The 13,615-nt window shown below is 35.2% G+C and overlaps 1 protein-coding gene across 1 annotated transcript in view; it reads right to left on the bottom strand.

The window, feature by feature from the left end:
* The window catches only part of LOC306981488 (protein Niban 2-like), a gene marked incomplete at its 3' end in the record, with an annotated part of 47,239 nt that overhangs the window by 25,880 nt on the left and 7,744 nt on the right, over nucleotides 1-13,615 (bottom strand). The window contains exons 2-5 of the mRNA XM_079581096.1: nucleotides 10,367-10,497; nucleotides 8,633-8,761; nucleotides 6,826-6,931; nucleotides 6,580-6,747 (exon numbers count right to left, since the gene is read on the bottom strand). Coding sequence (XP_079437222.1) covers nucleotides 6,580-6,747; nucleotides 6,826-6,931; nucleotides 8,633-8,761; nucleotides 10,367-10,497 — 534 coding nt within the window. The remainder of the gene's footprint in view (nucleotides 1-6,579; nucleotides 6,748-6,825; nucleotides 6,932-8,632; nucleotides 8,762-10,366; nucleotides 10,498-13,615) is intronic.

Raw genomic sequence — 13,615 nt, 5'->3', positions numbered from 1 at the left:
TGTGACAAAAAAATGAACAAAAAATGACAAAAAAATGACAAGAAAATTGACAAAAAATTGACGAAAAAATGACAAAAAAATGACAAAAAAGTGACAAAAAAATACAAAAAAAATGACAAAATATTGACGACAATATGATGAAAAACTGGCAAAAATTTCACAAAAAATGGACAAAAAAATGACAAAAAATGACCAAAAAAAATGACAAACATTTTACAAAAAAATTATGAAAAAATGGACAAAAAATGGACAAAAAAGTGACAAAAAAAGCGAAAAAAAATGGACGAAAAAAATGACAAAAAAAATACTAAAATGTCGCAAAAAATTTACAAAAAAATGTTGAAAAAGGACAAAAATATGACCAAAAAAATGACAAAAAATGGACGAAAAAATGATGAAAAAGTGGCAAAAATTTCACAAAAAATTGACAAAAAAAAGGACAAAAAAATTTACAGAAATTGACAAAAAAATGACAAAAAAATGACAAAAAATTGACAAAAAAAATGATGAAAAAGTGGCAAAAATGTCACAAAATATGACAAAAAAATACAAAAATGTAACAAAAATGTGATGTCACAAAATGGACTGTTTGCTCAGACAGCTAACGGGCTAGTGACAACAAGAGCTAGCTGCGCGCTCTTATTGATTTGTGACATTATTTATTAGGTCAAGATAATCAAATCCTCTGATTTGGACGATTATTCTATCTGATTTTAACCAGCTGCACAGTGTATATTACTTGTATTTGTTTCAGTGGCTAAGTAACTCTTACTTAGTACTTAGCCATAAGCGCCACTGCAGGTGTCGTAGCAAATTTCGATTTTTTTTACCTTATTAATTTTCTTGGAGAGTAAATACTACACTGACAGAAAAGGCCAAGGGAGAGAGGGATATTGTACATCCAATTATACAATGGAAATCATTTTTTTCAATCAAACTTGGCTGTAAATACTGTTTAAAGTGACGCTAGCCCACAGTTAGCTTTGCCCGTTAGCCTGTTAGCTTCTTCTTCGTGATTCTATGTCATTACCTTAAAAAAAAACAATTACAAATAACTTTTCTTCCCAGATTTTCTTCATCAGATATTATTCCTGAGGATGTTAGTTACTGCAGTCTTGTTGGCATAAATATTTACTACTATATGTTAAAAACTTTACACTCAGGGCCACCAGTCCCGCCTCAACTAAGCTTTACCCAAATCTAAAAAGCTAAAAAGAAAAGCATCAAAATAGCGAGAAAAAGAGGATGAAAACAAAACAAAAAATGCGCCGGAAAGGCAACAAAAAAGTGACAAAAATGTGATGAAAAGGCGACGAAAACATGAGAAAAACGCGTACAAAAAAAACTACAAAAACGTGAGAAAAACACAACATAAAATGATAGAAAAAATTATGAAACTTTCCGTCACTTTTGTAGGTCTTAGCTTTCAAATGAGGTGTTACATTGTTGCTCTCCAGTTGAGAAGCTTTTAGATTTGGGTAAAGCCCAGTATAAAAAAAACATGAATCTAAAAGGAATTCCGTGGAGGATGGTGTGCCACAAGGATCAATTTTGGGACCACTATTATTTATCATTTATATGAATGATTTTGCTTCTGTTTCTACGACCGCCTTTCCCGTTCTTTTTGCTGATGATACCAATAATAAAAAGCCGACCTGGGGAAAATGTAAGAGGTTAAAATATGTATTTGTGGAAGTGTCACAATTACGCTAATTTGGGCCAGGCTGGTCAGAGTCCAGGGCTGTTTTTCAGTCCCAGTCCTCCCCTGTTTACATACAAAGCTAGTTCAGAGACTTTGGTGTTTTAAAAAAGCTCCACAGTCTGGTATTTATTCAAAATCAGGTTTTCAATCAAAATGTGGACAGGAAGAAGTTGAACACAAGCCAAGAGGAAGTTAGCAAAAACCATGTACAGAGCTTGTAATGGAGATACGACAGTGAGATAGTCTGTTGTCTGCCTTTGCCATTTGCTAATTGCTTTCGATTGTTCTGACCCCAGAGGTGTAAAAACAGGCATGTCCGTACAGGCCCTGAATCGGTGACAGTGAAACCAGAGCTCACAGAAGGCAGTTGCTGAGCCCGTCACGCCCGGAGCCAGAGAGCGAGGGAAATGACTGGAGACGAGCTGGATCGAGTCCAGATTTCAACTGCTACTTCTGTGCTGATTTTCAGACCTGCTTTACTCGACTTACGGCTCTGTGCATGTGCCACAAGTAAACATGGGCAGCTTAACCGCTTAACTCCCGCCTGAACCGAGGGGAGCTTTTCCCTCACGTCATCAGATTTTTTTTTTTAATTTTTTTTGTTGGGTGTTCAACTCATTTTTGTAACTTTTTTGTCATTTTTTTGTCATTTTTTGTCACATTTTTGTCATTTTTTTCTGTCCATTTTTAATCAAATTTTTATCATTTTTTGTAACTTTTTTGTCATTTTTTGGTCCATTTTGTATTAAATTTGTATCATTCTTTGTCACCACATTTTTGTCATTTTTTGTTACATTTTTGTCCTTTTTTTTGTCATTTTTTTGTCCTTTTTTTGTCATTTTTTTGTCATTTTTTTTGTCATTTTTTGTCACATTTTTGTCATTTTTTGTCATTTTTTTGTCATTTTTTTGTCATTTTTTTGTCATTTTTGGTCATTTTTTCGTCAATTTTTTATCAAATTTTTATCAGTTTTTGTCACATTTTTGTCATTTTTTTGTCATTTTTTTGTCATTTTTGGTCATTTTTTCGTCAATTTTTTATCAATTTTTTTTCATTTTTTGTCACATTTTTGTCATTTTTTAGTTAAAAAGTTTAAACTAAAAATTTAAAATTAATTTAAAAGTGAGAAAACAATGGCAAAAAAGTGACGAAAAATTGATGGAAAAAAGTGGCAAAAATGTCACAAAAAATTACAAAAATATGACTACAATGTGATAAAAATTCGACAAAAAAATTGCAAAAATGTGAAAAAAAATGACCAAAAATTGATTAAAAAAATTGACGAAAAAATGAACAAAAAATTACAAAAATGCGACAAAAATGACCCCAAAAAATTGACAAAAAAATGACAAAAATGTGATAAAAATTTGACAAAAAATTACGAAAAATGTGACAACAAAATGACAAAAATTTGATAAAAAATTGATGAAAAAATGACAAAAATGACCCAAAAAAATGGACCAAAAAATGACCAAAAAAAGACAAAAAAGTTACAAAAATGAGTTGAATACCCAACAGAAAAATGATGGGAAAAAAAATCTGATGACGTGAGGAAAAAGATCTCTCGGTTCAGGCGGGAGTTAAGAGGTTAAATTATCAAGTCCATTACTTACATGTAGCTGTTACACCCAAATAAAACAGCAATGCAAATATGTTTCAATGTCTCACCTTTGAACTCTCAAACGAAGAAAATATTGCTTGACAGGCGACTTTGGAATAAAAATACACCCCCCACTATACTTTGTCACCAGTGTTAGATGTAAACCCAACCCAAACCTGTACAAGGACCTGAAGCTCAACAAAGCGTCATTATACTGTAAGTCATTAAGCGCTTGTTCTTCTCTTCTCTGGTAAACAGTTGGACTCAGTTCTGGACGGCGATGACAAGCGTGGGGTTTGTTTACCTTGAGTTCTCATTCATTACATCGATCACAGGTCATTATGTGCTTATGTGGGCGGGTCCGCAGAGAAAGCATGAAGTCAGACTGTGGGACGGTATAATTACGCCAGCCTGAATGCGCTCAGGAATGTACTTTGAAGTACTGTATGCTGGTTCTTCTGAGGTAAGTAGAACTGAGGCCTCAACGTTTCCACACATTAGAAAACTTTACCCAAATCTCATTAGTTTGACTTCGTTGTTGAAGTCAAGTGTAAATCGGGCCCATATGGATATTTTCTCACAACAGATTGTTCAGTAGAAGTGAAAAAACGGCAGTTGTAGCTAGTGCTAGCTAACCGTTATCATTAGCCCGATGCTAACACGTTCTTTATGTATTTATGGGCTGTTGAACCACTTTGCTCCTCTCCATGTCTTTGTATCTTTATTTAGTAGAAACTATATTCATAATTCAGCATTTGTTCAAGTATTTTTTGAATAATTAAAGAAAGTTTCAATTTTTCTCCAAATTGTTTTCCCTCTATAGGCAATAGATACAGACGGCATCTCTGGAATCGCCCAAATATGGTCATGTTTGAAAACAGTTAAGGGGGAAACTTAAGAAAAATCCAACCTTTGTCTAATTCAAAAACTACTTTAACAAACGCTGAATTATGAATATAGTTTCTACAAAAAAAAGATACAAAGACATGGAGAGGAGCAAAGTGGTTCAACAGCCCAAAAATACATGAATAACGGAGAATGCTAACAGGAAGCTTCATGTTAGCATCATGCTAATGCTAACGGCTAGCTAGCGCGAGCTACAACTGCCGTTTTTTCACTTCTACAGAACAATCTGCTGTGAGAAAATATCCACATGGACCTGATTTACACTTGACTTTATTTGTATGTGATAAATAAGTTTATATTTTGTCAGAAAATGGCTAAAAAGAGTGGAAAACGGTGTTTCCCAAAAGATTCTTTTTCCCCCTTGGCGAGGCCACGCCCCTTCCTATGGCGAGATAGGTAGATACAGACATCAAATATAAACTGTTTTCAAAAATGACCATATATGGGCGATTCCAGAGTCCAGAATCGCCCATATATGGTCGTAAATAAACACGTGAAGCTCCACCAATCAAAAGCCTCGTGGTAGATCACGGGACTCCCGAGCATCCTGGGTAATGTAGTTCTGGGACGAAAGCTCGCAGTTAAAGTAGATGGATCTCAGACGTGCTTTTTTCACCTGCGTCTGACTCTGCGGTCGCTTTAGAACCACAGAGCTGGATTCAGCCCGAGAGTTAAAGACTTTATTCCAAATCAATACGGTCTCAAAGCAAAGGGGGGTTTTACTTCCGGACCGTATGTTTAATTTAACAATGCAGTGTCTATTACTTTGTTGTTTTAAGTGATGTCCTGCCGTGTCGTGTCACCGAGCTGTTTCCCGGTGCCGCTGAAGGAATGGAGGGCATGCAGTCGGTGCGTCGTGTCTTGGTGCTGTTTTCTCTCAGCCCTGACGGAGAATGAGAAACACGCTCCGAGCTGGCACTGCTTTGTGTTTACCTGCGCCGTGACGTAACGCAGAGCGACTCCGGGTTTACTTCAGGACAAAAGGCAGCGACAGTCAAGCAAACAGGGAAGTGATCCGGGACCTCTACACTTCACCAACAACAAGCAAACATGGAGACGAGAGCAAGGGGCTTATTGTTGATTTACTGATGCGGCGCCTGTTCCTTTTTAACCTCTTAACTCCCGCCTGAACCGAGAGGATATTTTTCCTCACGTCATCAGATTTTTTTTGCCATCATTTTTTTTGTTGGGTTGTCAACTCATTCTCTTTTTTGTCATTTTTTGTCACATTTTTGTCATTTTTTCGTATTTTTTTTATCGCATTTTTGACAAAGGTTTTCGTCTTTTTTTTGTCCATTTTTTTTTATTTTTTTGTCAAATTTTTATCACATTTTTGTTTGTTTTTTGTAACATTTTGTCACATTTTTGTTATTTTTTCGTCTTTTTTTGTCAAATTTTTATCACATTTTTGTATTTTTTTTGCAACATTTTGTCACATTTTTGTCATTTTTTCGTCATTTTTTTAATAAATTTTTGTCATTTTTTCGTCATTTTTTTAATCAATTTTAGTCATTTTTTTGGTCACGTTTTTGTCAGTTTTTTGTCAATTTGTTGTCAATTTTTTGTCAATTTCTTGTGACATTTTTGCCACTTTTTCATCAAATTTTCATCACTTTTTTGTCACATTTCTATCATTGTATCATCATCAGATTTTTTTTTCCATCTTTTTTTTGTTGGGTATTCAACTCATTCTCTTTTTTGTCATTTTTTATCACATTTTTGTCATTTTTTTGGTCACGTTTTTTTCATTTTTGCCACTTTTTTGTCACATTTCTATCATTGTTTCATCATCACATTTTTTTTCCATTTTGTCATTTTTTGTCACATGTTTGTTTAATTTTTGTCAGTTTTTCGTCTTTTTTTGTCAAATTTGTGTCATTTTTTGGTCAAATTTTTATCACATTTTTGTATTTTTTTGTAACATTTTGTCACATTTTTGTCATTTATTTGCCACTTTTTCATCAATTTTTCTTCACTTTTTTGTCAATGTTTTCTCACTTTTTTCGTCACATTTCCATCATTGTTTTCGTCTCAGTTTTGTTGCTATTTTCTCACCTTTTTTCCAGAAGCTTTTGGACTGGGGTAAAGCCAAACTGGAGAAAATGTGCTCGGTTCAGGTGGGAGTTAAGGGGTTTAAAGTAATGGCAGAGAAAATGACCCATCATGAGAACGGGGGACACAACTGGGTTTTGGGGCATTCTGAGCGGGTCATCTTGTGAAAGTGTCGTCTCCAAAGTTTCCAACACATGGAAATCTGATCATATTTGGAGAAGATGTGGCGAGTTGAATTTAGGAACTGGAAATATGTCAAAAGGCGGAATCGGCCTCTAAACTTTTGGGCTGCGGTCGGAAACGCTGTGTGTGTGTTTACCGTTGTTGGCGTGGCGCACACAGTCCCGCAGCACGGCGCTCCACTTGCTGTGCTCCTTCTCCGTCAGCACGCAGAAGTAGTGGTGGCGGGCGTACGGGTGCCAAAGGACCAGCGGGTACAGGGTGGGCGTCTTTATGAAGGGGGCGGCGCCCGCTTTGGCCTCAACTCCTGGAAAATGTGATTGATTGATGAGGAAAACCTTCATTTTTGTCAAATAAAAGTTGTCAGGATGAACGTGTTCCTCACCTGGGAGACTTTGGTTGATCAGCTCCAGATACTCCTCCAGTGAGGTCAGCACTTTGTACCCAGCACAGTTGATGCTGACTTTGGGCTGGAGCGAGCGATCACAGGCCTGGCCACACAAACACAGAGTAGATATGGATGTTGTATCACCTAATGTTGGGCAGTCATCGCATTTTTGTCTAATTTTTGTGACTTTTTTGTAAAAATTTTTTGGCTATTTTCTTGTCAAATTTTTGTGACTTTTTGTCCATTTTTTGTGACTTTTTCGTCAAATTTTTTGTCCATTTTTTGTCACTTTTCCGTCAATTTTTTCGATTTTTTTGGTCAATTTTTTGTCACTTTTTTGTCACCTTTTCGTCAATTTTTTTTTTTTTTGGTCCATTTTTTTGTCACATTTTTGTCAATTTTTTAGATTTTTTTGTCACTTTTTTGTCTTTTTTTCGTCACTTTTTCGTCAAATTTTTCTGTCTTTTTTTTGTCCATTTTTTTGTCACTTTTTTGTCACTTTTTTCGATTTTTTTAGTAATTTTTTTTGTCACATTTTTGTCAATTTTTTCGATTTTTTTGTCCATTTTTTGTTACTTTTTCGTCAAATTATTGAGAAAAAAATTGATTAAAAAAAAAGTGACAAAAAAATGCCCCAAAATTATTAGTTTTTTGTCACTTTTTTGTCACTTTTTTGTCCATTTTTTAGATTTTTTTGTTCATTTTTTGTTACTTTTTCGTCAAATTATTGAAAAGAAAATGACGAAAAAATGACAAAAATGTGACAAAAATGTGATAAAAAAATGACGAAAATGCGAATAATTTGACAAAAAAGTGACAAAAAAATAGACCAAAAAAAAATAATCGAAAAATTTGACGAAAAAATGACAAAAAAGAGAATGAGTTGAACACCCAACAAAAAAAAATGTGATGACGTGAGGAAAAAGATCCTCTCGGTTCAGGCGGGAGTTAAGAGGTTAAAAAGGAATAGGCGCAGCATCAGTAAATTAACAATAAGCGAGCGATCACAGGCCTGGCCACACAAACACAGACTGGATATGGATGTTGTATCACCTAATGTTGGGCAGTCATCTCATTTTTGTCAATTTTTTGTGACTTTTTTGTAACTTTTTTGTCAAATTTTTAGATATTTTTTTGACTATTTTTTTGTAAAATTTTTGTGACTTTTTTGTCACTTTTTCGTCAATTTTTTTGGGCATTTTTTGGTCACTTTTTTGGTCACTTTTTAGTCAAATTTTTCGATTTTTTTGGTCCATTTTTTGGTCACTTTTTTGTCACCTTTTCGTCAAATTCTTCGCATTTCTTTGTCACTTTTTCGTCAAATTTTTAGATTTTTTTTGTCAATTTTTTGTTACTTTTTCGACAAATTATTGAAAAAAAATTGGATAAAAAATTGACTATTTTTTTGTCAATTTTTTGTGATTTTTTTGTCCCATTTTTGTTAATTTTTTCGATTTTTTTTGTCAATTTTTTGTCACTTTTTCGACAAATTATTGAAAAAAAATTGATTAAAAAATGGAAGAAAAAATGACAAAAATGTGATTAAAAAAATGACGAAAAAATGAAGAAAATGTGACAAAAAATGACAAAAAAGAGAATGAGTTGAATACCCAACAAAAAAATTATGGAAAAAAAAATCTGATGACGTGAGGAAAAAGATCCTCTCGGTTCAGGCGGGAGTTAAGAGGCTAAAAGGAAAAGTAAATTAACAATAAGCGAGCGATCACAGGCCTGGCCACACAAACACAGACTAGATATGGATGTTGTATCACCTAATACCGCAATAACAACACTAAACACGTACAATTTTGCTCTCGTAGAGGTCGACGCTGTAGGAGTTCGGGATGGACACGTAGCGGTTCTTCCACTTCCTGTTCTCCTCCACGTGCTGCAGGAGGCTCCCGGAGAAGATGGTCCTGCCCGCCAGAGGGTCCTGCACACGGAGAGAGGATGTTAGGGGGAAAGTGCTTTAACCTCTTAACTCCCGCCTGAACCGAGAGCGTTTTCTCCAGTTCAGCTTTACCCAAATCCTGTAGGCCAGTGTAACGCCTTAAGGTAAGATCTACAAAACTAAATTGATCTTTTTCTTTTCATCACTTTTTTTGTTGGGCAGTCATCTCATTTTTGTCAAATTTTCGTGACTTTTTTGTCACTTTTTTGTCAAATTTTTCGATTTTGTTTTTGTCCATTTTTTGTCACTTTTTTGTCACCTTTTCGTCAAATTATTAACGTTTTCTTGTCAAATTCTTATCACTTTTTTGTCTATTTGTTGTCACTTTTTCGTCCAATTTTTCGTCCAATTTTTCTCACTTTTGTCAATTTTTTTGTTAATTTTTTTGTCAATTTTTTTGTCACTTTTTTGTCAATTTTTTGGATTTTTTTCGTCCATTTTTTTGTCACTTTTTTGTCACCTTTTCGTCCATTTTTTCGATTTTTTTTGTCCATTTTTTGTCACCTTTTTGTCAAATTATTCGAATTGTTTTTGTCAAATTCTTATCACTTTTTTGTCAAATTTTTAGTCAAATTTTTCTCACTTTGTCAATTTTTTGTCAATTTTTTGTCAATTTTTTGTCAATTTTTTGTCAATTTTTTGTCAATTTTTTCCCATTTCCATCATTGTTTTCGTCTCAGTTTTGTTGCTATTTTCACACATTTTTCCAGAAGCTTTTGGATTGGGGTAAAGCCAAACTGGAGAAAATGTGCTCGGTTCAGGTGGGAGTTAAGGGGTTAAAGGATCTGTATCCTGCTATTTTAGCCATCCCAAAATAAAGTATAGGCATTTATATAATATATTGTACCTCTACCACTATGGGGCACTCATTTTTGTGAGAAATATAAGTATTTCCGGGAATGTTTTGCAAACTGGAAAGACATAACGCTTTGATTCAGTTAACTCCGCCCCCTCTCTCCGAGCTGATCCGCCCATGCAACCTTAGCAGTAAAAGAAATATAAATATCACAGCAATAAGTGAAGTTAGTTCCCAATGCAGAAAAAAAAACACTCTGGTGTTTTTGATAAGGACATAGCATAACAACATGGTAAACAAAAATGTGCGTGATATAGGCCCTTTAAGGATTATTAAAAAGACCAAATGCAATGTTGGAGTGACATGTCATTTTGTTTTTGGCTAAACATTTACTCAGACCTACTTATTAAATAACAAGTCGTCTATGTCCTTCACCCATGTCCTCTATTAATGTGAAACAAGCTAGGCAACTCTTTAGTGTATTTTTTATTTAAACATGTAGCCTAGCATGTTGTTTAAGCTACATGTTCTAACTTTAAAGGACACACAGCTCTGTATGAAGCTTTGGAATTGCACAAAATATCATCATGTCACTTTAACAGCACCTTATACTGAACTTATGAGGCCAGACTGAAGATTTAGAGTTGGTTTAGAGCTGGAAAAAGGCAAACAGTAGATTTACAAGATTAGCATGAGCTTTGAACTGCATTTTTTTCAATGGTAAATGCGCTAACGATACAAATGCGTCTAATTAAATATATCGACCATCGCTATCCCAGATGAGCACTTGCCTTGCGGTGCAGCAGCTGAGCGTGAGTCCCCCCGACTCCTTCGATCTCCGCCCTCACACTGTTGAACAGGGAGACCGAGTACTGCTGCTCAAAGATGGTCTGGAAGTCCTTCATCACCTGCCGCGTACGACCTGAAACACATCATTCAGAAGTTATAGTTTAATGCTGGACATTGTTTTTTTAGATATCAGTGGGTGTCAGTGTCAGGTTGAGTTGTTATTGTTTAAGTTCCGTCTTGGTTTGTGGGATTTCTGTGCATCCACTAACATGATGCGACGTGATAGCATCGTGCTAATGCTAACGCTATCTAGCACTAGCAACAACTGCCGTTTTTTCTACTGAACAATCTGCTGTGAATAAACATCCACATGGACCGGATTTAGACTTGACTTTATTTGTTTGTGATAAATAAGTTCATATTCCACCAGAAAATGGGCAAAAATCTTGAATATAATTGTGTTAACTTCAGCTAAACACTTAACCTCTTAACTCCCGCCTGAACCGAGAGCATTTTCTCCAGTTCAGCTTTACCCAAATCCTGTAGGCCAGCGTAACGCCTCATTTGAAAGGTAAGATCTACAAAGCTCATCTAAATGGATCTTTTTCCTCACGTCATCACATTTTTTTCCCAACCTTTTTTTCGGGGGGGGTTTCAACTCATTTTTGTAACACATGTTCATCATTTTTCCGTCAATTTTTTGTCCTTTTTTCGTAATTTTTCCATCAAATTTTCGCGTATTTTTTTTGTAATTTTTTCGCAATTTTTTCGTCATTTTTTGGTCACATTTTATGTCACATTTTATGTCATTTTTTTGTCATTTTTTCGTCAATTTTTTGTCTTTTTTTCGTCATTTTTTCGTCAATTTTTTGTCATTTTTTGTCACATTTTTTTTCATTTTTTTGTCCTTTTTTCATAATTTTTTCGTAATTTTTTGTCCTTTTTTGTCCTTTTTTCGTCATTTTTTCAGCATTTTTTTGTCAATTTTTTGTCACTTTTTCGTAATTTTTTCGTCCATTTTTTGTCCTTTTTTCGTCCTTTTTTCGTAAATTTTTTGTCCTTTTTTGTAATTTTTTCGTCATTTTTTGTCACATTTTTTGTCATTTTTTTGTCCTTTTTTCGTCAGTTTTTCAGCATTTTTTCGTAAATTTTTTGTCACTTTTTCGTCATTTTTCCGTAAATTTTTCGTCCTTTTTTCACAATTTTTTGGTCATTTTTTGTCACATTTTTTGTCATTTTTTTGTTATTTTTTCAGGATTTTTTCAGCATGTTTTCGTCAATTTTTTGTCACTTTTACGTCATTTTTCCGTCCATTTTTTGTCCTTTTTTTGTAATTTTTTCGCAATTTTTTTTCCATTTTTTGTCAGTTTCTTGTCAAAGTTTTCTCACTTTTTTGTCACATCTTCATCATTGTTTTCATGTCAGTTCTGTCGCTATTTTCTCACCTTTTTCCCAGAAGCTTTTGGACTGGAGTAAAGCCAAACTAGATAAAATGTGCTCAGTTCAGGTGGGGGTTAAGGGGTTAAAGTACCTTTACCTTCCTACTGCTAAAACAGAGTATATATTTCTGGCACTGAAGTACAGATTTTCTCAGCTGTTTGGATCCTTTCAGCCGCTGTTTTCTAACGTTGTTGTTCCAGCGATGAGAAAAGAGGAGTTTGGGTCAGTCTGCGCCGTCAGCAGAGGCGAGGTGTCCAGTCAGCAGAGGACACTGGTGATTTTGGATGGACCGCAGGAAAAACAGAGGAAACAGGGGGCAGGAAAGAGCCGGGGCAGCAGAGGATGGGAGGCAGGAGGAACTGAAGAGGAGGATGTATTAAAACGTCCAAAACAAACAACACACAGGGGGGGAGGAAGTATTCACAACGTTCCTCACCTCAGCAAAACACTGCACACATCACACCACATCACATCCCATCACACTGTTCTTGACTGATCTTCTTAGAGAGGAAATGACCGTGTGATTCTGTGAGTCAAGATTCCTCTCGGCTTCCGTCATTTTGTGAGCAGGTATAGTTTAAGAAGGGCAGGGTTTGCAAGGGTGCATTAAAAGATCTGTATCCTGCTATTTTAGCCATCCCAAAGTAAAGTATAGGCATTTATGTGATATATTGTACCACTACCATTGGTACCGCTTCGATTCAGTTAACTCCGCCCCCTCTCTCCGCTCATACAACTTTACTGTAGTAGAAATAAAATATCACAGTAATAAGTGTAGTTACTTCACAATGCAATGTTATGAGGAGTTGACATCTGCAACACAGCTTCATAAATGGCTAACAGACACGCTAACACAGATGCTAACACATATGCTAACACAGATGCTAACACATATGCTAACACAGATGCTAACACACATGCTAAAACACAGGCTAACACACAGGCTAACACACAGGCTAACACACACGCTAACACACACGCTAACACACATGCTAACACAGATGCTAACACATATGCTAACACACATGCTAACACAGATGCTAACACATATGCTAACACACATGCTAACACACATGCTAATACATATGCTAACACACACGCCAACACACATGCTAACACACACACGCTAATACATATGCCAACACACATGCTAACACACATGCTAACACACACGGTAACACACATGCTAACACACAAGCTAACACACACGCTAACACACATGCTAACACACAAGCTAACACACACGCTAACACACATGCTAACACACAAGCTAACACACAAGCTAACACATATGCTAATATAATTTATTATTGAAAAAATAATAATCACAATTATTTTTGTCATAATTGAAATCACGATTATTCAAACGATTATTTGTTGCCTTTAAAAAAAGTATTTATTTTATTTATTAAAGAAAAAAACTGCTGAATGTTTTCTGTTTTCTGAACAGTCGTAAAAGTACAAATGATTTCCAGTTTGCCTCGATTAAGGAGAGGTCTCTGTTTCACACCTGCACAAGCAAACTGAGCAGCGCGGCCTGATGACATCATCACACAGCGCCGTTTGTTTTTATGTCAGGCAAAAGCACGAGCCGTGGCACGAGAAAAGCGAAGGGAAAATAATCCATGAAATAATGCAAGTCTGCTTTGCAAAAAAAAAAAAAATTTAATAATAAAAAAAAACTTGGAAAAAAAAAGTTTAAAAAAAAGTTTTTCTGTAATAGTTAAGTGTAATAATCGAAATTGTCATTGAATTTCGATTAATTGCACAGCCCTACGCTAGTTGTTTAGCCAAAACACTTTTTTTTTTTT

This window comes from Gobius niger (genome assembly GCF_951799975.1).
Source record: "Gobius niger genome assembly, chromosome: 22".
NCBI lineage: Eukaryota > Metazoa > Chordata > Actinopteri > Gobiiformes > Gobiidae > Gobius > Gobius niger.
The sequence above is the reverse complement of the archived record's forward strand: the minus strand, read 5'-3'. Positions and strand labels throughout refer to the sequence as shown.